The 24,867-nt window shown below is 33.0% G+C and overlaps 3 protein-coding genes across 3 annotated transcripts; 2 read left to right on the forward strand and 1 right to left on the reverse strand.

Annotated features, from left to right (window-relative positions):
- Positions 1–6,749: 6,749 nt before the first annotated feature.
- Positions 6,750–7,474, reverse strand: LOC132060683 (uncharacterized protein ycf20). Its single transcript, XM_059453655.1, has one exon. It carries the CDS (start codon positions 7,307–7,309, stop codon positions 6,863–6,865), a length of 447 nt encoding a protein of 148 aa, XP_059309638.1. The 5' UTR covers positions 7,310–7,474; the 3' UTR covers positions 6,750–6,862.
- A 2,051-nt stretch (positions 7,475–9,525) lies between these two features.
- On the forward strand, positions 9,526–11,113 carry LOC132061150 (LRR receptor-like serine/threonine-protein kinase FLS2). The gene is made up of 5 exons (XM_059454012.1): positions 9,526–9,635; positions 9,709–9,762; positions 9,857–10,593; positions 10,681–10,896; positions 10,979–11,113. Exons 1-5 carry the CDS (start codon positions 9,526–9,528, stop codon positions 11,044–11,046), a joined length of 1,185 nt encoding a protein of 394 aa, XP_059309995.1. The 3' UTR covers positions 11,047–11,113.
- LOC132059406 (receptor kinase-like protein Xa21) lies at positions 11,060–13,534 on the forward strand. The gene is made up of 2 exons (XM_059452015.1): positions 11,060–12,970; positions 13,062–13,534. Exons 1-2 carry the CDS (start codon positions 11,200–11,202, stop codon positions 13,415–13,417), a joined length of 2,127 nt encoding a protein of 708 aa, XP_059307998.1. The 5' UTR covers positions 11,060–11,199; the 3' UTR covers positions 13,418–13,534.
- The last annotated feature ends 11,333 nt before the right edge of the window (positions 13,535–24,867 follow it).

The following is a 24,867-nucleotide window of genomic DNA, read 5'->3' on the forward strand; positions in this document are numbered from 1 at the left end:
CCTGTAACAACACTAGCCAGGATTTCATACATTGAAATTAAAAGGGCAACTCAAGGGTTCGACCAGTGCAACTTGCTAGGTTGTGGAGTTTTTGGTTCTGTTTACAAGGGCATGTTTGCAAACGGGATGACTTCTGCAATTAAAGTGTTTAATTTACAGGTTGAAGGTGCATTAAAGAGTTTTGATGCTGAATGTGATGTTTTATGAAACCTTCGCCATAGAAATCTTACCAAAGTTATCAACAGTTGTACTAACATGGATTTTAAAGCATTACTTCTAGAGTACATGCCCAATGGAAGCCTAAAGTAGTGGCTACATTTTGATGATTAATTCTTGGATATAATCCAAAGATTAGACATAATGCTCGATGTTGCATCTGCCTTGGAATATCTCCATCATGGTTATGCAACAATTATTGTTCGTAGTGACTTAAAGCCTAGTAATATCTTGCTAGATGAACAGTTGATTGCACATGTGAGTGACTTCGACCTGACAAAGTTATTAGGAGAAGGGGAATCAATTGCTCATACTAAAACATTTGCTACTATGGGCTATATTGCACCAGGTAACTTTCTTTTAGTCCTTTTATTATCGCATACTAGTTTACTGGTTCCAATGTTAGATGTCACATTAGAATTGGGTAAAAGCCTAAGTGGATAGCTTAATTTAGGAAAATGTAACATATCATAGATTAAGCATGAAAAAAAATGGTATTGAAAACATCGAAATATGACTATGTCAAACTCTATATTCATGCATCTGCAACGATAAAGAAAAAAAAACTTATGGTCATGTCGTTTCAACTTTCTTTTTTTTCCTTAATTCAAAAGTTCCCAAGAGGGGATTAAATAGATAAGCCAAAGGAACAAAGAGGACGGGCTATGCCTCACCTCTGCGATACAATACTTGGAATGGAGAATTTATCCTTACACTCTAGCTTATTAGAAAAAAGAAGAGAGGAAAAAAAGGAGGGTTGCTCCTCATCAATTAAGCTTACAAAAAGATATCTAAATTCTAGAATTTTAGAGCAAGTACAGAAGACTCAGCCAGGATAAAAAATAAAGTTGCTCTCTTCACTCAAATTCTAATGTTAGGCTTTCCAACTACATTATTCTTCAATGTGGATATAATCTTGGAAGGAAAACTGATAGCCTCAGTGAAGAAGGTAGTTATTTTGCACTGTTCAGCCAAGTTAGCAAGCATGTCAACAGGAGTGTTACCTTCTCTTAAGGCATGTGAGAAAGTGAAATGGCCAAGTGAGCTCATAGATTGAATCTGTCTAATATCATCTTTAATCTGTTGGAAGTCATTGAGTTTCAATTGATTGTCTTACTATTGTTTAATTTCCATTATACCTTCAGCTTTTAAAGTTTTTATCTATTCAAGGTAGATTCAACTATTTTTAATATCTAGAAAATATAAAGATATTATTTTAATTTCTTCATTTGGCTCATCAAGAAAGTAATTACTCTTGTAACATTGGATCAGAATATGGATCAGTAGGATTAGTTTCTAGAAGATATGATGTGTACAGCTATGGCATTATGCTCATGGAAACTTTCACAAGGAGAAGGCCATGTGATGAAATGTTTCACGAAAATTTGAGCATGAGGAGTTGGGTCTGTAATTCACTACCTGTCTCACCGTATGATATTATTGATGCCACCTTATTGGAACCTGAAGATATTGATTTTGAGAAAAAGTTGCATTGTGTGTCCTGTATTTTGGAGTTGACATTGAATTGCACATTTGAATGTCCTACTGAGAGGCTGAACATGAAAGATGTCCTTGCAAATATCAAGAAGATCAAGCATGAATTTCTTCGCAAATGATGTAACAAGGTTTATGCGACGGTAAGTATTCCAACTTTTTAGAACATTCTAATGTCGTGTGGAGAAATTATTTCCCCAATCAGGAATGGAAATGATTATTGTCTTGTCAATATCATATATAAATGTAGAAATGGGTTATTTAATAATGATGATGATGATGATGATGATGATGATGATGATGATGATAATAATAATAATAATAATAATAATAATAATAATAATAATAATAATAATAATAATAATAATAATAAAAAATAAAAAAATAAAGGAGAATTGAATTGAAGGACAACCTTTTAAGAGTCTAATTTTAGAAAGGCAAAATAAAAGGAAAGCAAAGTCCAATGAACTTAAGAAAGAAATTTGGTTTAAGGGTTAAATTTAAGAAGGAAAAAACATGAGAAGAAATTGAGGTCTAGTGCAAATGGGGTAGGACAAAGTTACCTTGATAGATTATAAATGTTAGACCTGGTCTTTTCCTATTTCTTATAACTCGGTTAGAAAAAAATTACGTATTAATATCGAGTTCGCAATTCTTCTTTTTGTTTTAAATTCAAATCCATCATCCAGGCTGCATGAACCTGTGACGCTGGGGGTTTCGGCAAAGATCCCTACTGTGGATATTAGAATGCAAAAGGTAAAAGCATATAGGAGGGAGACATAAAACCTTGCCTACTCAAAAGATTTATATTGTACAATAATATAATTAACTAATTTCCTATGATAGGATCCTCCTCTATATAAATAGAGCTGCAAAATACTAGAAGAAAATAGGAGGACATCTTCTTTAAATAAGGGGAAGAGAGGCCTTTAAACACCAAGAAAAAGGATTCTGCTTAACCATAATTATCAATGTTGCAACCTTTTCTTTGCCTTATCCTGACGGTAGGCATTTGAGTCTTTGTCCGTTCTGTATGAACCTCTTGCTTCCCTAGGAAGAGCTTGAGCATTGTAGAACAGTTCTGTCTCCAAAGAGTCTGCCAGTTCATTGCCTTCTCTAAAAGTATGAGTGATTCTATATCCATTACTGTAGATAATTATCTCTTTGATGTTATTCAAATCATCATATAATTCCCAAAGTATATTGTATTTTCCTTCAACCATATTAACAACCAAGAGAGAGTCCATTTCCAATATAATGTTAATCATGTTACTAGCCACACAAAGGTTAAGGCCCAATAAAGCAGCATGTATTTCAGCAGAGTTATTAACACAGTAATGAAGAAATTTTGAGAAAGCCCATATCAAATCCCCATTTCTGTTTCTAGCAGCTTCCCCAATCCTAGCTATGTAATTACCACTATTACTACTACTGCCATCAGTGTTGAGCTTAATCCAGTTTTCAGCTGGTTTCAACCATTTACTGGGGTTAAGCTTAACTGTACTGTGGCTATACTCATCAATAACTTGACATAGCCGGTATCAAGAATTCTGATAAGATCAGTTGTTAGTATCCCTGTTACCAATGGTGATCTTTCTGAGGTCGAGGAAAACTTCTTTAGTGAGAAATAAATCAAAAAATTATAAGGAGAAGGACCTACATTTTTGCCTATGGAAATTTAATTATGGTGACAGTTGAAAAATAGTGTACTTTATGTTGAAAAGTAAAGTAAACATCTCAAGTCTCCGTTACTATGATAGTATACATGTGCTGAGTTCGTATCCATAATGACTGCCAACTCAAGTTTGATCCGATTTAAACTTCTGTACAGGTTGTGCCGCCTTTTCCTCCTGGCATTAGCAATTTTTGGTGACCCCAATTGCGATGACAACCAACATTTGGTCCGAGATTAGAACTTTCTTGTTTCTCTTGTGCAATGTTTTAAGTTTGGTGTGTGTGTGTCAAATAACTTTAATATATAAGATGTGTACTAAAGTTGGCATGGTGAAGGCCTTGTATAATATTGATGATCATTATTATGTAAATATCAGCTAGAGTAGTGTAAAATGCTGAACCACAAGCTAGGCTCTTTTGCTTACCAAGTTGAATGGAGTTGTCCCAATGACTGTGGATTAAAAGCACAAATACAATCCATATTTTTCACTCACTCACAAGTCACAATTGGGATTGAGACTTAAAACCAAAATATTTCACTTGCCAATCACTATGGTTGCTTAATTTCAACACCAACAACTTAACAGGTAATTTCAAGCAACATGTTATTGTTTGGTAATCTCGACTAGTCTTGCATCCAGGGGCAGGGCTAGAACGTTACCTATGGGTTTGGCCAAATCCAATAAGTTTAGTCCAAATTTTGTACTATTTGTACTAAGAAATTCACTAAATATGAAAGAAAAAAAAAAATTAGAACCCAGTTATACTACTATCCTAGAATTTAAAATACATAAAGTTCAAATCCTAACAGTTGCGCCTCTGCTTGCATCATGCATGAAGTTGCTGATTGTTGATATATGAAGTCCATAGAATTTAAAATGGATCAACGATAGTGTATATCATTATCTATATATATGGATGCAACATTGGAAAACTTGAGCAGTTAGACAAACTTAATGTAGAAATTTTTTCCAATTTCTCCGTGTTCGGTTGATCAAAATTTTTGAAAAATATTTTCTTTAGGAAAATAAGTTGCTTAAAATGAGAAAATGACTTCCATAATGGAAGTAGGAAAAATAAGTTCCACAAGTGGCATTGCATTCAACATTGATTGTGTCTTCCCAACCTCCAACACACCTCATCTTCACCTCCACCCCACCTCTCATAGTATTTGTCTAGATTATATACAAATATTATTAGTATAATATTTTTTGCTTATGTACCGAACACAAGAAAATAAGTAAGAAACTTATTTTTTGGAAAACATTTTCCTTCATACCGAACACACCCATACTCTTTCTGAGGATTTTCACGGAAGCTAAAAACATTATAAATGGATCTTTTTTTATCTCTATAATTTGGGAGGAATTATAGCCAAAGAGATTGGGAAGTCTTCACAAATTGGAGATACTTCCTTTACAGTATAATAAATTAAGTTCTTCCATACCGGAAGAGCTCTTCAATATCTCTACGCTAACAGGGACTGTCGCTTGCAATAACCTTTGGGGCATTCAAATCTCTGTATTCCCTTGCCTCCAAATTCCATACTCGCCTTGTGTTCTTTGAACTGCCAATCTCCTTCTTCTCCTTTTGATCACACTGTGAAAGTATGCAGTGTTTTTGTCCCCACCCGCTAGCCATTTAACCTAAGTTTTTTTACCTCAAAACTGCATCCTGTAGCTTGAGGTTGTGAAGATACTCCGCCTTTTCTTTGATTAACTCGATTTTACTTAACAGAAAGTATAAGTAGAAGAATTCATAGACACCAGCAAAGGTTCGTGATCTGAGAACACACCCTAGCAAGGTGAACCACTAATGTTGCAGAGAATTCATCAGACCGCTCAACATTGACCGCTCAACATTGAGTAAGATCCTATCCAACCGCACCAACATATAGCTGAACTGAAATAAAGATAGCGATGCCTGCACTAAAATTCTCTCCTAGTTTATTTAGTGATTCAAAGGCTTAATGACCTACCTCATGATGGTCTAAGATTTGTAATCTATAATTAAGAAAATTGATCAGTTTTACGTGCACTTGTCACAATTACTTGATAATATACAAGATACATGGTGGGATTTTTAACTATTTTATGCAACATTTCTGCAGTATTTAGAGTATGGAAGCATACGAGTTAAACTTTAGGTGGTGAGTTTAGTACCTGTTATAATAAGATTGGCAAGTCAGTTTTGCCAAGTAAAGCTTTCAGCTTACAGTATTGGTTGGATCCTGTTGTATGTGTTATCACTCTACTGCTTTGAAATTCGAGACCATACCATAAACTCATTAGGAAAGAAAAAAAAAATATTGAAGAATGGATATCAAGATTCTATTTTATTTATTTTTTGATACAACTAGATCATCTGCAATTTCTGGCAGGATTCCATCATCTAATTTCTCACATGTTACTCTGAATAAGGACCATAATGTATCGATATTGCATTTATTTTGCCCTCTTTTAATCTATTTTTCGCTTAACACAGAATGGTGCAAGAAATGCAGATGGAGATCATGTTTATGCTCCTGCAAAAATACATTTAAAAAGTCCTTGGACTTGTGTTTAGCAAGGGACTTTTAACTGTATTCAACCTTGGTGAGGTCTATTTTAATGAAAAGCTTCTGCTACACTAATTTTTTTTTTTTATTTTTTTATGATAAGGGAATCGCAGTCGCTACCTTTCGGGTGCATGAAGGGTAACGCACAGGGTAAACTCCGCTCCTATACAATAGCCAACAAACCACATAGGAGAGATAAACCCCACTAGGCAAGTCCCGTGCAACGAGCTCGACCCAGAAGACAAATCCCTATTGTCGTAGGCAGCAGTGTTATCAAAGGCCCTGAAGCGAGGCTCAAAACTTGTTGAGCGCTTCGCTTCGCCTCGCTAATCATAAATCAGCGCTTTTTCTCTACCAATGAGCCTCTCTCAGAGGTGACACTAAGACATCTTTTCCCCAATGAGCCTCTCTTGGAGAGGTGACACTAGAGGATTGATATTTCACTTTATCGTAATATTTTTACAATTTCTTTGTCCATATATTTGTTATTCATGCTTATTATTATCAATCTTGGACTAAACATATACATATTTGTATTTTTGCACCATTGCGCTTTTTTCCATTAAAGCCCACGCTTTATTTGCGCTTTGCCTTAAAAGCCCAGCTGACCTTAGAACTTTTTTGCGCTTTTCGCTTTTGATAACACTGGTAGGCAAGGAGTTCGAACTTGAGACCTCCGTTATAGAAGTTTCATGCTCAACCAACTGAGCCACCCTTACGGGTCTGAAACAGAAATAATCCTCTACACTAGTTTTTCAATACCACAAACCAAAACAGTCAATAAGAAATAATATCAGAATAAATAATCCCAGCATAACTTGTCTTCAAACCAAATATCCCCTAAGAGAGTTACTCTTTTATAAGAGATACAACAAAAGGAGGAAACTTTACCAAAAAACTACTTACTGCTGCAAAAATAGCTCAACTGGCAAGTTTAAAAGCATCAATGAACAAACCATACGTAAAACCCATCTTGAAGTTGTTCAAAAGAGCAATAGGAAAAGTCACCTTAGGCCTACTATAGTAAAATCTTGTCACATATTCAGTAATTAAGACACACACTACAGCAGCAATGACATCATTAACTCCTAAAGCTCCAAATGATAGAGAAATTGTCTGTGCCACATAAAATCCACCAAGTAATGATATACCTCCAAACAGTGCCCTTCTTGAAGGGGTTTTGAAATAATTTCTTGATATTTCTGGCACTATACGAATAATGTCAATCAGTCGCTTAGGTCCTAGTCCATTATCTTGTACAGCTTGAATTTTGAATAATCTTGATGATGGTCTTGGTAAAGCCCTAATTTTGGGAGTGATGGCGTATTGGATAAGGTTTGTAGATGTTAAAGCTAGAGAATGGGTCATTTGGTATTTATGTGATTAAAGGGAAGAGAATATATAGGATGGATGATTTAGCAACTATTTGGTTGAATGAATAATGAAAAGATGAAGAGGCATAAGAACATGAATAAAACCCAATCCTCAATGTCCCTATCTCTGTTTTCCTTAAATACCCCTGACTGAACACTTGCAAGTACCTAGTAGCAAGTAGCAAGTAGCGAGTAGCGAGCAGCAACACGTTTAACTAGAGCACTTTTATGTCCTTCTGGAAATAAAATTATTAATCTGTTTGTTGATACCACATAAAGAGAATGCATCATTACCTCCTAACTTATCTTTCAAGTTTTACGACACACATTATTTTTTTTATAGGTTCTATTACCCCTTAAACTTTTTAAAACGGAATAATTATCAACCTAAGCTCTAACGTGGCAACGAGAGTGCGCATTTCACTCTCTTTGGGAAAGTGACAAGCATAAAATCTTACCCGTATCATTTTTTAATTGGTACTTCACATCAAAGCTTAAAGTTTTTTTCTAAACTGATTTTTTTTAAAATGTGGAAAACTTAATTTTTTTATTAAAAATCTGCATTTTCTTGAAATACGGAAAACTGAATTTTTTTTTTTAAAATATGAAAATTCGTTTTTTAGAAAATAATTCTGGAAGAGTTTTCTTATTAAAAATCTGGACTTTTTTAAATCTACAAAACTGATTTTTTTAAGAAAAATGTGAAAAACTGATTATTTTTTCTATATATGAAAAAAAAATCTAGTTTTCCAAATCTAGTTTAAAAAAAGGGGTTTTCCACATTTTAAAAAGAATAATTAATTTATCCAAATTCTTATAAAAATTCAGTTTTTTCACATATTGACAAGAAAAAATACTTTTTCCAGATTTTTAAAATAAATAATCCAGATTTTATCTAAAAAATAAAAGTGTCCTAAAAAAATGAAATCATGAAAATCTAGATTTTTTAAGACATTTTTTAAAAAATAATCCAATTTTTCATATTTTAAGAAAATCCATTTCTTCCATATTTTATAAAAAAAAAATCCATGTTTTCAAATTTGATTTTAAAAAAAAAAAACGAGTTTTCAAAAATCAAATTTTCAGATTTTTTTTAAATATCCATTTTTTATTATTTTAAAAGAAAATTCACTTTTCAAATTTTTTTAAAAATTGCTTTATTAGCAAAAAGAATTAAAAAATAAGGTGTATCGTAGCAATTTCGTGTATAGTTCAAGGGGTAATGATGCCTTTTCCCATCACAGAAACAATGGAATCTCTTTTTTTTTTTTTTTTTTTTTTTTTTTTGGTTTTATCATCCGGTGTACGGTGCCTACGCATTGGGGCAAAATTAATCCGGATTAGTAGCATATTATGTCAAGCTCTTAAAATATGTTTATTTTTCACATTTCTTTAAACTCCATGTTCACAAAAACAATGGATTCTTATTCGCATTTAGTTTTAAAAATTATTTATTTTAAAAATTATTTTTGTCAGGCATATTTTTAAAAAAAGTATTTTTGAGGAGTTGTAGTTTGTGTTTAACTAATTGATTTACAACAATAACATATCTCATGTAGTTCCACAAGTGAAGTATGAGAGAGTAGGATGTACTAGATCTTAGCCCTATTAAAATAGCAATTTGTGCTCCGTTTTTAAAAGTGCTTATGAGGAACACAACTTGGAGCCTTTAGTTGACTTCACGAATGAAAGTTTTCACAAGTTGGAGTCTTTAGTTGACTTCAAGAATGAAAGTTTAGACTTTTAGTCATCATATTTAATGAATCGAAAGGTCCCTTTTGACTGTTTTGCAGCATTTAAATGCCATAGTCAACATAGCTTGGAGACTTTAGTTGACTTCAAGAATGAAGGTTTTCACCATTTATGTCGTTTTTTTTTTTTTTTCCTCAAATAATTTATCGCATTGTCGGCAGTTGTGGAAAGTAGTTCCAAGATGTATACCCCAATGGAAATTATCTATAACTAGTATCAAAGTCACCATCAAGATATGTTTTGGAATGGAAGACATTTATGACAGCTATTGCTATGACTCAGTCTCAAACAAATTTGAATCGGTTATACCAACCTAGGACATTTACGACCAAATATTATGTTAATCATTTGTTATCAGAAACACATCTCTGTGAAGAAACAAAAGGAAACTTTGAAACATTTATATATGTCCCAAATCCGCACTACTACTTCTCATAGACAAGTTTTATTTTCAAAGCAATGGCACTCATAGAGAAGTCCTTGTTCTATTCTCAACTAGCATTCTTTTTGCTTCAATATGTTGTGACTAGTTCAGCCATCAAGATTGAAACCAACATTACAACTGATCAGTTATCTCTTCTTTCCCTGAAATCTCAGATCATTTCTGACCCTTTTTAGCTCTTGACCAAAAGCTGGTCTCAGGACACTTCTGTTTGCAATTGGATTGGAGTCACTTGTGGCTCTAGGCACCATAGAGTGACTTCCTTGAACATCTCCAGCATGGGTCTAACAGGAACCATTCCGCGATATTTTGGGAACCTCACATTTCTTGTTTCTGCTGACTTGAAAGCAACAATTTCTATGGGAATCTGCCTCAAGAAATCGCTCATTTGCGTCGACTAAAGTTTGTGAGATTGAGTTATAACAACTTCAGTGGTGAAGTTCCTTCTTGGTTTGGTTTGTTAGCTCAACTTCAAGTTCTTAGTCTTAGGAATAATAGTTTTACCGGTTTAGTCCCTTCTTCACTTTCTAACATTTCCAATCTTGCAACTTTGGATTTGGCCTTCAATGCTTTAGAGGGACAGATCCCAAAAGACATTGGAAATCTTAAAAATTTGAGGGGTTTAAACCTGGGAAGAAACAACCTTACAGGTTCTGTTCCTCCATCCTCCTCAAATGCCACAAAGCTGGAAACTTTGTTTCTTTCTAACAATTTCCTTCATGGAAACATCCCAAATGGGATCGGTGATCTTCACAGCCTGAACTGGTTGACTATAGAAACTAATCAGCTTACTGGTTCTATACCGTTCTCAATTTTCAATATTTCCACCCTTGAGACTATTGGATTTTCCAAAAATGGTTTATCTGGTAATCTCCCTACTGATTTATGTGATCATCTTCCTATTCTCAAAGGGCTTTATCTTTCTTTTAATAAGCTGCAAGGTCATATGCCACAAAGCTTGTCAAGATGTTACGAACTTCAGTTGTTGTCTCTGCCGAATAATGAATTTGATGGACCGATACATAGTGAACTTGGGATGTTAAGTAACTTGCAGGCCTTATATCTTGGATTTAACCATTTCAAAGGTATGATACAAGGTCTTCCATTTCTATGAGGTCTCTCTTTTTTCCTCTTTTAAGCTACTTATACAAGATGCTGTCACATGATTGCAGGGGAAATACCACAGGAAATTGGGAATCTTGTTAATCTGCTGATGATAGGCATCGAGAATAACCAGCTTACAGGGTCTATACCCAAGTCGATATTCAATATTTCCTCACTACAACTTATGTCGCTGCAGAAAAACAGTCTAACTGGATCATTACCAAGGGAGATTGGAAATCTTACTATGCTTCATGGTCTATATCTTGGTGAAAACATGCTTACAGGTATGCAGATGATAAACGTTAAACGTTTTCTACAGTAAAATACCTAACTAAAGATTATTTTGATACTATATAACTTTGGCAGGTGAAATACCAAAAGAGGTAAGCAATCTCATTGAGTTGAGGACTTTGATTTGGGGAGTAACAGATTGAGTGGTTCATTTCCAATGGGGATTTTCAACATCTCAGGACTGAGATTGATTTCTCTTACAGATAGTACTCTATCGGGAACCCTTCCATCGAATATAGGTTCTATGCTTCCCAACGTTGAACTTCTTAGGTGGACTAACAAACCTTGCTGGGACTATGCCTTACTCACTCGCAAATTGTTCAAAACTAACTGTTCTAGACCTTTCTCTGAACAAACTCTCTGGCTCAATTCCCAACTCTCTTGGAGATTTGACACTCCTAGAGACCCTAAACTTGATGGAAAACAATTTAAGCAGTGACCAGTCTTCTCAAGAACTTAGCTTCTTAACTTCATTGACAAATTGCAGAAATCTAAAAGATCCGAGTCTTTCCTTTAACCCTCTAAATGGTATGCTTCCAGCCTCAGTTGGGAACCTTTCAACTTCTCTTAAAAAGCTTTTAGCTTCTGATTGCCAAATTAAAGGTGGAATTCCAAATGAAATTGGGAATTTAAGCAACTTAATCTTCTTGCATCTATACGGGAACAGCTTGTCTAGACCAATTCCAGTGACACTTGGCAGCTTAGGCAGGCTTCAGCAATTGTCTTTGGCAAACAACAGACTAAAAGGATCTATTGGGGATGGCCAATGTAAACTGCAGAACTTGGGTAACATAAATTTGGGTGAAAATCAGTTCTCAGGAATTGTTCCTGAATGTTTCGGGAATGTTACTTCCCTTAGGGGGATACAACTCAATTCCAACAGATTGAATTCCATTATACCATCAAGCTTAGGTAACCTCAAGGATCTTCTGCAGCTCGACTTATCGTCTAACAACATGAGTGGTTCCTTACCTGCAGAAATTGGAAATCCAAAGGCTGCAATTCGTATAGATCTTTCGAAGAATCAATTTTCAAATGGTATTCCTAGAGAAATAGGAGACTTGCAAAATCTAATACACCTTTCTTTGACACAAAACAAGCTGCAAGGATCTATACCTGACTCAATTGGTAGCATACCAAGTTTGGAATTTCTAGACCTCTCGAGTAACAATCTATCTGGATCAATTCCAATGTCCTTGGAGAATCTTCGGTATCTCAACTATTTCAATGTTTCCTTTAACAGATTCCATGGTGAAATTCCCTCTAGTGGTCCTTTCAAGAACCTTTCTAGCCAGTCATTCATGTTTAATGACACATTGTGTGGTGCTCCAAGATTTCATGTCCCTCCATGCCCCATTTCGTTAAACCGTAGATCAAAGAGGAAGAAGTTACTTCTGATAGTCTTTCCTCTACTGGGAACTGCTGTGATAATTGTTTTTATAACATTGGCATTTGTATGGATGAGGTGCAGAAGAGAAGGAAATGTTCCAGTCCAAGCTGATTTGTTGGCTACAAGGGGAAGAATTTCATACTATGAAATAGTACAAGCCACTAACGCTTTTAGTGAGAGTAATTTCATTGGTTCGGGGAGTTTTGGTTCTGTTTACCAAGGAATTCTCAGAGATGGGACTACCATTGCAGTTAAAGTGTTCAATCTACAATTAGAAGGCGCATTCAAGAGTTTCGAAACAGAATGTGAAGTTCTTTGCAACCTTCGCCATAGGAATCTCACCAAAGTCATTAGTAGTTGCTCCAACCTTGATTTCAAGGCTTTAGTGCTCGAGTACATGCCTAATGGGAGCCTTGAAAAGTGGTTGTATTCGCACAACTACTTCTTAGACATCATGCAAAGACTAAGCATAATGATAGATGTGGCATGTGCATTGGAATATCTTCACCATGGTTGTTCAGCACCTGTTATTCATTGTGATCTGAAGCCTAACAATGTCTTGCTAGATGAAAACATGATTGCTCATGTAAGTGACTTTGGCATTTCCAAACTACTCGGTGAAGGTGAGAGTGATTTACACACTAAAACCTTAGCAACATTCGGCTACATTGCACCAGGTAAATATCTTATAGCTTCTTGTTTCAGTATCCTAAATTTGTTTTCCCTTTCTAGCGATTAAATGATAAACCATATGTGATTTTATTGTAGAGTATGGGAGGGAGGGATTGGTGTCGCTAAAATGTGATGTTTATAGTTATGGGATCATGTTGATGGAAACGTTTACAAGGAAAAGGCCTAACGATGAAATATTTGATGGAGATTTTAGTTTAAAGCAATGGGTAAATGATTCACTGCCAGAGGCAATAAGCAAAGTTGTGGATACGAATTTGCTAAAGCCAGAAGATAAGAAACACATGGACAAGACAGATTGTGTAGCATCCATCTTGAAAGTGGCACTAGATTGCTCCGCTGAATCTCCGGAACAGAGGATCAACATGAAAGATGTTGTAGGAATGCTACAAAAGATCAAGATTCGACTTCTTACATGTTCTGCAAGTACATAAAACATTTGATTCATGTCACTTAAGGATATGGCAAGTGTTTGCTGAACTTTTTTAGCTTCATACAAAGACTGTTACCTTATATTTTTGTTGTACATGGTCATCTATATCCTACCTCCATATTATTTGTTTTTTTAAGCTTTTTGCACTCCCTTCAAGAAAGACATTAATTAGTCTTAATCATAAGATATTTCTCTCAATTACTTTTATCTCTCCTTAAACGTCTCACTTAATTAACTCTAGGAACAAAGGACAAATTTTTCTTAAAAAAAGTATTAAATGACTTCTTATTTTTATGAAACAGCAAATATTTTGAAATAAATTCAGTTTACTAAAATAACTAATATTTGAGACTGAGGGGGTCATACTTTTCAGGACAATCATAATCATAATCATCATATCATAATTCATAATCTATCTACATCTATATTATATTAAAAGCGCGAAGGGCCTTAAAAATGTTGATTGAACTTTTTGCCCTTCATTAAAAGACTCTACAATAGACAAAATTGTCATTTACTATTTTCCTCAAATTAGTATTGAATTATATTTCTAATATTTCACAAATTTTATTTTTTGGAAAAGTATAAACATTATCGTTATTTTTGAAGTCCTTTTTAAATTTGGCAAATATTTTTTTGAATACTAAAGGAAACCTACATTTATTTCAGGTAAAATCCTTTTTTGCTTTGATAAAATAAAATGCAGGCAGCTCCTTTGCAATTCCACAATTCTATTTGGGGTAGGTCACAGTCGGCAAACATGAAACCTAAATTGAATGGGTTCTGGCTGATAGAGTATATATTTCTATTTTATATAAGTATATATATATAAGCATCTGAGGAGGACCAACACAGCATCAAGTACTTGTACGAAAAGCTTTACAAATTATACACGCAATGAATGCTTATACTATAAGCTATATAACTTGTACACTTTATCCAACTATTTTTTATCCCACGTGGACATATATCATAGTACTTAATATTTATTCCTTTCTCATTTATAGATGTATGCACTTCAATTTTAATTCTTCAACACATTTATTTCCTCCGTGCACTTTTGCTTGTTCACTTTTGACTTTTCACGTTCTTTAAGAATTAATAAATCCCACGTGGATATATGTCATATTACTGAATATTTATTTTCTTCTCATGTATACACGTATGCACTTCAATTTTAATTCTCCGACACATATGTATTTCCTCCGTGTACTTTTACTTGTTCACTTTTGACTTTTCACGTTCTTGCTGAATATTTATTCTCTTCTCATATATACATGTATGCACTTCAATTTTAATTCTTCGACACATATTTATTTCCTCCGTGTACTTATACTTGTTCACTTTTGACTTTTCATGTTATTTAAGAATTAATAAATGAAGTACTCCTTCTGTTTCATATTACTTGGCCACATTACTTGACTTTTCACGTTCTTTAAGAATTAATAAATGAAGTACTCTTCGTCCATATTACTTGTCACATTACTATACTTGACTTTTCACATTCTTTAAAAATTAATAAATGAAGTACTCCGCCGTCCCGTATTACCTGGCCACATTACTATAGTTGACTTTTCACATTCTTTAAGAATTAATAAATGAATCACTCGTCCCATATTACTTGGCCACATTACTTAAAATATATGTCTATTTTTCTATTCTATATTTTTCTTCTTCTTATATATAAACGCCCAAGGTGGACGAACACAACAACAATAAGTTGTACAAAAAGTAACTGAAATTGTACTCTAAATAGGGACTAACATGTTTACATTTCAGAAGTTGAACATTAATTCTACCTCTTGTGTGTTTACTTTTTAAGTCCCCACAGGTCCGCAGTGTCTTACTTGTCTTTTCATTTCCTTCATTTGGCATATACTCTCTCTGTCTCAATTTAAGTGTCCACGTTTGACTAGACATGGAGTTTAAAAAATAAAGATAGACTTTCAAATATTATGGTTCTAAATTAAAAATGTGTATAATATAATAAAATATCCTTTGAATCTTGTGATTATAAACTTGACATGTAGGATATTTGAATTGTCAACTTACTAAATATAAAAAGAGGCGGACATAACGAAAATAAGACAATTTTTTTTTTTAACAACAAACGCCCAAGTGGACGAACACAGCAATAATAAGTTGTACAAAAAGCAACTGAAATTGTACTCTAAGTCAAGACTAACATGTGTACATTTCAGAAGTTTAACATTAGTACTACCTCTTGTATTAAATTTTAAGTCTCTACGTGTCCGTAGTGTCTCAATTGTCCTTTCATTTCGTTCATTTGGCATATCATTTCCTTCATTTGGCATATACTCCCTCTGTCTCAATTTAAGTGTCTACGTTTGACTAGACACGGAGTTTAAGAAATAAAGATTGACTATCTTGTGGTTCTAAATTAAAATGTGTATAATATAATAAAAATATCTTGTGATTATAAACTTGACATGTAGGATATTTGAATTGTCAACTTATTAAATATAAAAAGAGACGGACATAAACAAAATAAGATAATTTTTAACGACTATTGAGAAATTAAGGGAAAAAATAAGACTGAAAAGAAAAAAAATGGAGACTCACTAAGGAGAATTGCGGTATCCTTTACAAAATATACAAACCATAAAGACTAACTAAATTGAGTAACCAAATTAATCATGTTGGGCCCCGTGCATCGCACGGACATAATTTGCTAGTATGTATATGTATATATATATATATATATATATATATATATATATATATATATATATATGTATATATATATATATGAGTAAAATACACTAGAATAGGAGTCTTTTTTTTTTTTTTTGGTGGGGGGGGGGGGGGGCGAGGGGTGTGCTTACACGTAGACAATGTAGCAATAGTAGATTAGGAAGTAGCAGTTCTAGCTTCTTCCTCCCTCATGTAAATACACTGCAAAGAGATGCTCCTATTGTTTGTAATGTTTAATTTAAGTACGTTTTATCACCAAAAAAAAAACATTCAAATTTACTGAGCTTTTACCTCTTTATTATATCTCATGTCGTTTTTTGTTTCATTATTGGCATGGTTTTATATGTGCTAGTGAAATTGTCCGCGCTTTGCGCGATCATATAAAAGACACAAATAATTTACAAAATATTACATATTATATGTTGTCTACGAAAGATTACGGATGGCCGGTTTTATAAATGGAGCATGCTTATAAAGTTGATATGTATTCCTAATTAATTATCTTTTTATTTCTTAAAATGTGAAGTTTGAAGTACATTTGTGTCCTCAAATATATATATAATATTCTCTTTATCTAATATATATTTAATAAATGTGTATCTAAGTCAGCGTTTTTAAATATTTTTCGAGAGTTTCTCACATAAAAAAGAATAAAAAATAAAAAATACAAAAGATTAAAAAAATTACACTTACTCGGTTTTTTCTATAAATACTCAGACTTACAATTGACTCCACGGAGAAAAAAAACCATTAGGAATTCACATGTGATCATCTTCTTTAGAAAAAGAACACAATATTTATTCTTGCAACTTACAACGATTTTAAAACAAATTAAACACACAGAAAGAGACTAAAAACTATAATGTATGTGCATATACTGCCCGTGATTTCCACAATTCTCATCTCCATCCAAATACAATAACAATGTACTCCCTTAACTGTAAATTCAATCAACAAAAGAACATGCAACTCGATTTATTGCACACACATTCGCGCCACAAATTAAACAATATAATCAATGGCTATGTTATGCAATTCTACTCCTTTTTATCATCGGACGAAAATTCATATAAAACCCGAACTTAAGAGACATCATAGAGGTACATAGGGAAAGAAAATAGAGAGAAAAAAATAAGACAATAAACACATCATTACGAAGACCTTAATCATTAAAAGATAGAAGGGAAAAATATGGAATTAATACATAATTTAGGAAGCTCTCGTTGATATCTACTCCCACAAGCCTATCACCATTCAAGAGCGTTCTTCTTCTTCAAGTAAGAAAAACATGAATATAATACTGCAGTGAAAATTGAGGATAACTTTGGGTAGAGTCTCATGAAACAAAAAATATGAATTTATATAGGAGTAGATGGAGAAATACCATAAGGTATCTTAAACTTTTAAATTAAATTTTGGGGTTAGGAATATGAAAACTTGGAAAGCATGAATTATAAATACTATTAAGAGCAGAAATTAATAGGTCAGTTATGGTCTTATGGAGGTAAAAATTTAACGGAAAAGGGCTAAATATACCCCTGTACTATTGAAAAAGGGCTAAATATACCCCTCGTTATACTTTGAGGCCAAATATACCCCTACCGTTATACTTTGAATACAAATATACCCTTCATTTTAACGGAGTACATGTGTCGTAATTCTATTGATTTATTTTAACTATCTCCTAATAAATAAATAAATTTAATTAAAAGACCCATAACCCATACCCATACCCATATCCTAAAAGTGAGGCAAGCTCCATCAATGGTGGCTGCCAATAGAATTACGACACGTGTATTCTGTTAATACGAAGGGTATATTTGTACCCAAAGTATAACGAGGGGTATATTTAACCCTTTTTTCAATAGGTATTTACTACTATAGTATACTATGTGGGCTCGCTTTAGATATTTTATTAGGCAAATCAAATGGCCTCAAATGTATAACGAGAGGTATATTTAACCCTTTTTCAATAGTACCCTTTTTCGTATTTACTACTATAGTATACTACGTGGGCTCAGTTTAAGAAAACGGATACAGTAGTGCTTTATTAGGCAAATCAAATGGATCAGCCTTTTTTCCTTTATTAATGCATTGTATTAAATAGAATGAAGGAGAAAAATATCAAAAAATGCAAAAAAATGAGAAAAAAGATTAAACACTGTTGCATGTAGTCATAACTTTTACTTTTGCATATGCATTATATTAAACAAATTAGTCATGTTGTGGAGTGATAACTTAGAAGAAGCTTTGTGCCTCTAATTATTTTTAATGCAATTAGTGTGTCAATGTAATAATATTTCTTTTTTCATTTAAAATAACATTGTCACGTCTATTTTAACGTCCATTACTATTTTAGTTAATTCTTTCTTCTTGCGTATAATAGTTTATTGATTGACGCAATACACACTGCAACACACATAGGCTATATATATATATATATATATATATATATATATATAAAAGCTCGATGCCACCTTTTTTACTCTTTAAAAAGATAGTTCACACTAGAGAAACTTGTCGTTTAATTATTTTCTTAATATTTAAAACTGTATTTTACTTATTAAATTTTTTCTTATTTGAACTATATAATAAGTCCTAATATTTAGGATTTTGAATTCAAGTATTAAGATTTACCTTCTATGAACCCTTTACCTTTTAAATTAATAAACTTTATTTTAAACGTAATTCTAAATTTTGAGTTTACTTTTTATTTTGTTAGGGTTAAACGACTGTTTCTAAATTTAGGATATCGCAATTAATTTATTTAATTATTATATGATGCCACTGTAATTTAAAGCATTTTCTTTTTCGGTTAAAAATTAGAGCATTTCAACAATATCAAGAAACAAGGTAGATGGGAAAAAAAATCTGGGTATTCCTCAAATTACTTGAAAACAACATTGTTATCAAATTTATATGTATGATGAAGGTAAATGAAGAAAAATGCCGCAATTTAATCTGAAAAATAAATTATATATTGGAGAAAATAGTCATTTGATTATTTTCCTAAGGACTTTGCAATCAATTAAAATTTTGTTTATTGAATCTTTCCTTTGTTTAAACTAATATGTAGGAAGTCCTAATATTTAGAATTTTAATATCAATTAAAAACTTACCTTATATAAACTCTGTTCCTACTCGTTCAACATTTCTTAATTATGCTCTTTAATAAAACACATAACAGTTGATTTTCGAGTGAAAAAAATATATATATATATGAACTAGACAAGATTTATCACGTCTTAATGATCACTAAAAAGGCAATAAAACAGAATATGAAAAAGAGAGAGGTAACTTTGAGGAAGAGAAACAAAAATGTTGTTAAAGACGTGTAGTGGCACAGTTTAGATAAAGTTTTAGGAAGGAGAATCCACAAAATTAAATAGTAAAATTCATCGTTAATCTTATTAAGCGATGGATTAATAATAAATTACCAAAAAAGAATCTTAACTATGAGAAATTTAGCGACGTATTAATGGTGAAGTTTGTAGCTAAGTTGTATAGTATTTGTTATCAAATGAGGTACGTGTTTTGGTCACGCGGAAAACGCGTATATTAAAACTAGTATATTAAAAGTGGGAAGCCCCCATGTGTCAAAGTTGGATTATGAAAATATCCTTCAAAAGTTGATCGACCATTTTACCCTCCAATTAAACACTACTACTACAATTTTTGGTACTAAAAAGTAACTTTACCTTTCAATCAATTATAGTATTCCATTAAAATTCAATAAAGGTAAATGGACCAATACTTGGCCGGGTGCATTTCAATTACTACAGCATATTCAATGTTGTGCTTTCATATTCCAATGATTATTTCAACCTTTAGATGCCTATTTAATATTTTGGAGGTCTTTTCAACTTTCAACAATAAATACAAACTTTAAACTAATATTACTTGGGAAGATGAACTAACTCTACATATTCAAAAGTTGATCGACTATATTATCCTTCTCTAAAATCTTATTCCTAATATCTCCTTGGGCTAAAAAGTGAATTTACTTCTCAATAAATAATAAATTTGCAGCATAATAAATTGCCAGGTTAATGAAATGGCATAATTCGTGTATTTGCCTTTAATGATAATAATCTCCACGACAGACTGAAAAAACCCCAAAATGTTGAGAGACTAATATACCTTCAAATAATTAATACCCCTTCATTAACTAAATCATGCGTTAGCCAACCTTCATCTGAAGAACGTGAAAAGTTGTACTTTGAGTAATAAAATGCAGAAAGTAACGCATAAAAAGGAAGTCCAAAGAATGTAGGATAAAGCTATATAAAGACAAGAATGGATTTCCATGTCCCTCACCTCAACTCCTCAAGTCTTTCTCTCTATTAAACTTTTTTGTATCTTTCATCTTCGTTTTCTTTCATATTTCATTTATTTTCTTTCTTTGCAGAGATCAAAATTAACGCGCGACTACCGTATCCACCTACTCAACTATCAATATTTGTGGCGCTACCTAGTAGAGGTCCATTTCTGTTTGACTGAAATTTCCAAAGAGTGTTTTTGAGGTGTCCAATTAAGAAAAAAGATATCCATATGAGTTGTCACATTTATTAATTAGCATGGTAGCCTATAAAAAAAATTAGAGCCAAGTGTGCGTTAAACTCTATAATTGGCTAAAAAAAATGAAACAAAACAACTACCTATATATGTAGATACTAGTTTTGGTGCGCGTGACCAAAGCGTGTACATTATTGAAGAACTAACAAGAAAGAAAAGTTAGACTTAGATATGAATTTCATCCCTAATCCGTTGCTAAATGAATTTCGTCCCTAATCCATTGCTAAATTACTCGCTTTGATAATTCGTTATTAATCCGTCGCTTAATAGGATTTGCAACAATTTTTTATTGTTTAACTTTTTATGGATAATTCATGTTTGTTTAGCAATGAAATGACTTAATGTATAAGAGAACGTCACGGATGACGGTACCAACACGATCAATTTGTTACTCAATTTGTTAGTTTTATGGTTGATATTTTGCAGCGATATCATGCGATTTTCCTTAGTAAGTCTCCATATTTTTTTTCTTTTCCTCTTATTTTTCCTCTTAATTTCTCAATTGTTGTTAAAATTTGTCTTATTTTGATTATGTTCGCCTCTTTTTATATTTAGTAAATTGACAATTTAAATATCCTACAGTCATGATTATTATGTTATACACATTTTTAATTTAGAACCACAAGATTTGAAAGTTTATCTTTATTTCAGTATAGTAATGTGGCCAAGTAATATGTGACGAAAGAAGTACTTCATTTATTAATTCCTAAAGAACGTGAAAAGTCAAGTAATGTGGCCAAGTAATATGGGACGGAGGGAGTACTTCATTTATTATTTGTTAAAGAATGTGAAAAGTCAAAAGTGAACAAGTAAAAGTGCACGGAGAAAATAAATATGTGTCGGACATTTAAAATTGAAGTGCATACATGTATACATAGAGAGGAGAATAAATATTCAAAGAAGAACGTGAAAAGTCAAAAGTGAACAAGTAAAAGTGCACGGAGGAAATAAATATGTGTCGGAGAATTAAAATTGAAGTGCATACGTGTATACATGAGAAGAGAATAAATATTTAGTACTATGACATATGTCCACATGGGATTTATTAATTCTTAAAGAACGTGAAAAGTCAAAAGTGAACAAGCAAAAATGCACAAAGGAAATAAATTTGTGCAGGAGAATTAAAATTTAGTAAGAACGTGAAAAAGTCAAAAGTGAACAAGTAAAAGTGCACGGAGAAAATACGACTATACATGAGAAGAGAATAAATATTTAGTAAGAACGTGAAAAGTCAAAAGTGAACAAGTAAAAGTGCACGGAGGAAATAAATATGTGTCGGAGAATTAAAATTGAAGTGCATACGTGTATACATGAGAAAATATAAATATTCAGTAAGATGACATATGTCCACGTGGGATTTATTAATTCTTAAAGAACGTGAAAAGTCAAAAGTGAACAAGTAAAAGTGCACGAAGGAAATAAATTTGTGTAGGAGAATTAAAATTGAACTGCATACGTCTATACATGAGAAGAGAATAAATATTCAGCACGAACGTGAAAAGTTAAAAGTGAACAAGTAAAAGTGCACGGAGGAAATAAATGTGTCGGAGAATTAAAATTGAAGTGCATACGTCTATACATGAGAAAGGAATAAATTTTAAGCACTATAACATGTGTCCACGTGGGATAAAAAAAAAACAGTTGGTTAAAATGTACAAGTTATATAGCTTTTGGTACAAGCATTCATTGCGTGTACAATTTGTAAAACTTTGGATACAAATAGGTATTGCTGTGTTGGTCCTCCTTAGCCACTTATATATAATAGAAACTAGCAAACTATGCCCGTGCGATGCACGGGGCCCAACATGATTAATTTAATTACTCAATTTAGTTAGTCTTTATGGTTTATATATTTTGCAAAAGATACCGCGATCTTAATGAGTCTCCATATTTTTTTCTTTTCGTCTTATTTTTCCCCTTAAGTTCTCAATTGTAGATAAAATTTGTCTTATTTTGGTTATGTCCGCCTCTTTTTATATTTAGTAAGTTGACAATTCAAATATCCTACTTGTCAAGTTTATAAACACAAGATTCAAAGGATATTTTATTATATTATACACAGTTTTAATTTAGAACCACAAGATAGTCTATCTTTATTTCTTAAACTCCGGGTCAAGTCAAACGTAGACACTTAAATTGAGACAGAGGGAGTATATAACAAATGAAGGAAATGAAAGGACAATTGAGACACATGGGAACTTAAAAAGTAAACACACAAGAGGTAGTATTAATGTTAAACTTTTGAAATGTACACATGTTAGTCATGGTTTAGAGTACAATTTCAGTTGCTTTTTGTACAATTTGTTGTTGATGTGTTCGTCCACTTGTATTATATTATACACATCTTTAATTTAGAACCACAAGATTCAAAAGTCTATCTTTATTTCTTAAACTCCATGTCTAGTCAAACATAGACACTTAAATTGAGACAGAGGGAGTATATGCCAAATGAAAGGACAGTTGAGACACTACGGACACATGCGGACTTAAAAAGTAAACATGGGGATTTAAAAAGTAAACACACAAGAGGTAGTATTAATGTTAAACTTCTGAAATGTACACATGTTAGTCCCATCTTCGAGTACAATTTCAGTTGCTTGTACAACTTATTGTTGCTGTGTTCGTCCACCTTGTGCATTTATAAATAATAAGAAAAATATAGAATAGAAAAATAGATATATATTTTTAGCAACGTGGCCAAGTAATATGGGACGAAGGAAGTTCTTTATTTATCAATTCTTAAAGAATGTGAAAAGTCAAGTATAGTAATGTGGCCAAGTAATATGGGACGAAGGGAGTACTTCATTTATTAATTCTTAAAGAATGTGAAAAATCAAGTATAGTAATGTGGCTAAGTAATGTGGGATGAAGGGAGTTGTCACGACCTGACTAGGGGCCATGACGGGTACCCGGAACTAACCACCGAGCACCACTCATTCTCCTACTCGTCATACTTATCCTGCATTCATTTATTATTCTCATGCTCCTAATCATAGAGAAACCCATTATCACTTCTAAGAACATATCTACATTCATATACATAAGCCCTTCGGCTATCAAAATAATATACATACAATGAGGAAATCGTGAGACCATACTACCACACATACGCATCTACGAGCCTTTACTAGAGTACTAGACATCTGTTATGAGGGATAATAATGATGTTAAGGAATTGCCTTATACGAGTGTATAAGGGGTTGTATGAAGTTGTTATTATGGATTGATTATGAAAAGAAGTTTTGGGATTGAATTGAGTATAATTTGAATGTAATCTTTTGATTATTGAATTGTTAATGTTTTATTGTGCTTTGGGAGTTGTTTTGAAGATTGGAGGAGATAGAAGATATAAGGGAAATGCTGTCCGATTTTCTTTAGCTTACCAATTAATCTAATTTGACCTTGCGAGAGTTTCAATGACTTAGCCTTAGGGTGAATCATCTTAAATGTAGATTTACAAGCTCGGACGGATAAACATCGGAGAAGTTAAGACCCAAAAGGTATGTTAAGGTTGTTCAACTTCTTTTCTTGGAATGATTCCATATATGGTAAAAAAAATGTAATGAACCTTATGACTAGGATTTGTCAAAGTAGATCTTGTCATATTATTGCATAGTTTACGAGTGTTATGTTATTCTTTTCCAGGGGCCATATCTCTCACTATGTCCGAGTTTTTAGAGACACGGAACAGAGCGTGTTAGAGTATGAGTATTTCGATACGCATGATGATGTACATATTTTCTTTGACCCGGCCACTTGGTCGGTTGAGATACTTTCTTTTGCACGGCCTACGCGTCGGTCGAGACGATTTCTCGGCCTACGGGTTAGTCGGTAGGGCAGTTGCCGTTCGGTCGATGTTAGTGAGATTTTTATAGTTGCACGGCCACTGTCGGGAGATATATAATAGAATTATTTTGCATTTTATATGAGACAGGCCAGGTGAGATATTTCGGGCATCTTTTGGCCTCCGGGGTATTGTTTGATTCGATTTCAGTTATAGCTTGCCTTATACTGAGTGCATTATTTCGTCTTGCCGCGTCCCTTTCGGGAGTCATTTTGTATTCGTGCATAACGAGTAGAATCCACGTACGATGGACACTCCAATAGGCGAGGATGCGATACTCACGGTGATTGGTGAGCTCCCTTTTTTTTCGGTTTCCC

Source organism: Lycium ferocissimum, chromosome 6 (assembly GCF_029784015.1).
Source record: "Lycium ferocissimum isolate CSIRO_LF1 chromosome 6, AGI_CSIRO_Lferr_CH_V1, whole genome shotgun sequence".
Classification (NCBI taxonomy): Eukaryota; Viridiplantae; Streptophyta; class Magnoliopsida; order Solanales; family Solanaceae; genus Lycium; species Lycium ferocissimum.

Excerpts from the sequence above, each read along its gene's own strand:
- LOC132060683 (XM_059453655.1), bottom strand. The coding sequence starts at position 7,309 with ATGACCCATTCTCTAGCTTTAACATCTACAAACCTTATCCAATACGCC.
- LOC132061150 (XM_059454012.1), top strand. The coding sequence starts at position 9,526 with ATGGCACTCATAGAGAAGTCCTTGTTCTATTCTCAACTAGCATTCTTT. Across the intron at positions 9,636-9,708 it reads ACCAACATTACAACTGATCA|GACACTTCTGTTTGCAATTG; the intron begins GTTATCTCTTCT and ends AGCTGGTCTCAG. Across the intron at positions 9,763-9,856 it reads GTGGCTCTAGGCACCATAGA|CAACAATTTCTATGGGAATC; the intron begins GTGACTTCCTTG and ends CTGACTTGAAAG.
- LOC132059406 (XM_059452015.1), top strand. The coding sequence starts at position 11,200 with ATGCCTTACTCACTCGCAAATTGTTCAAAACTAACTGTTCTAGACCTT. Across the intron at positions 12,971-13,061 it reads ATTCGGCTACATTGCACCAG|AGTATGGGAGGGAGGGATTG; the intron begins GTAAATATCTTA and ends ATTTTATTGTAG.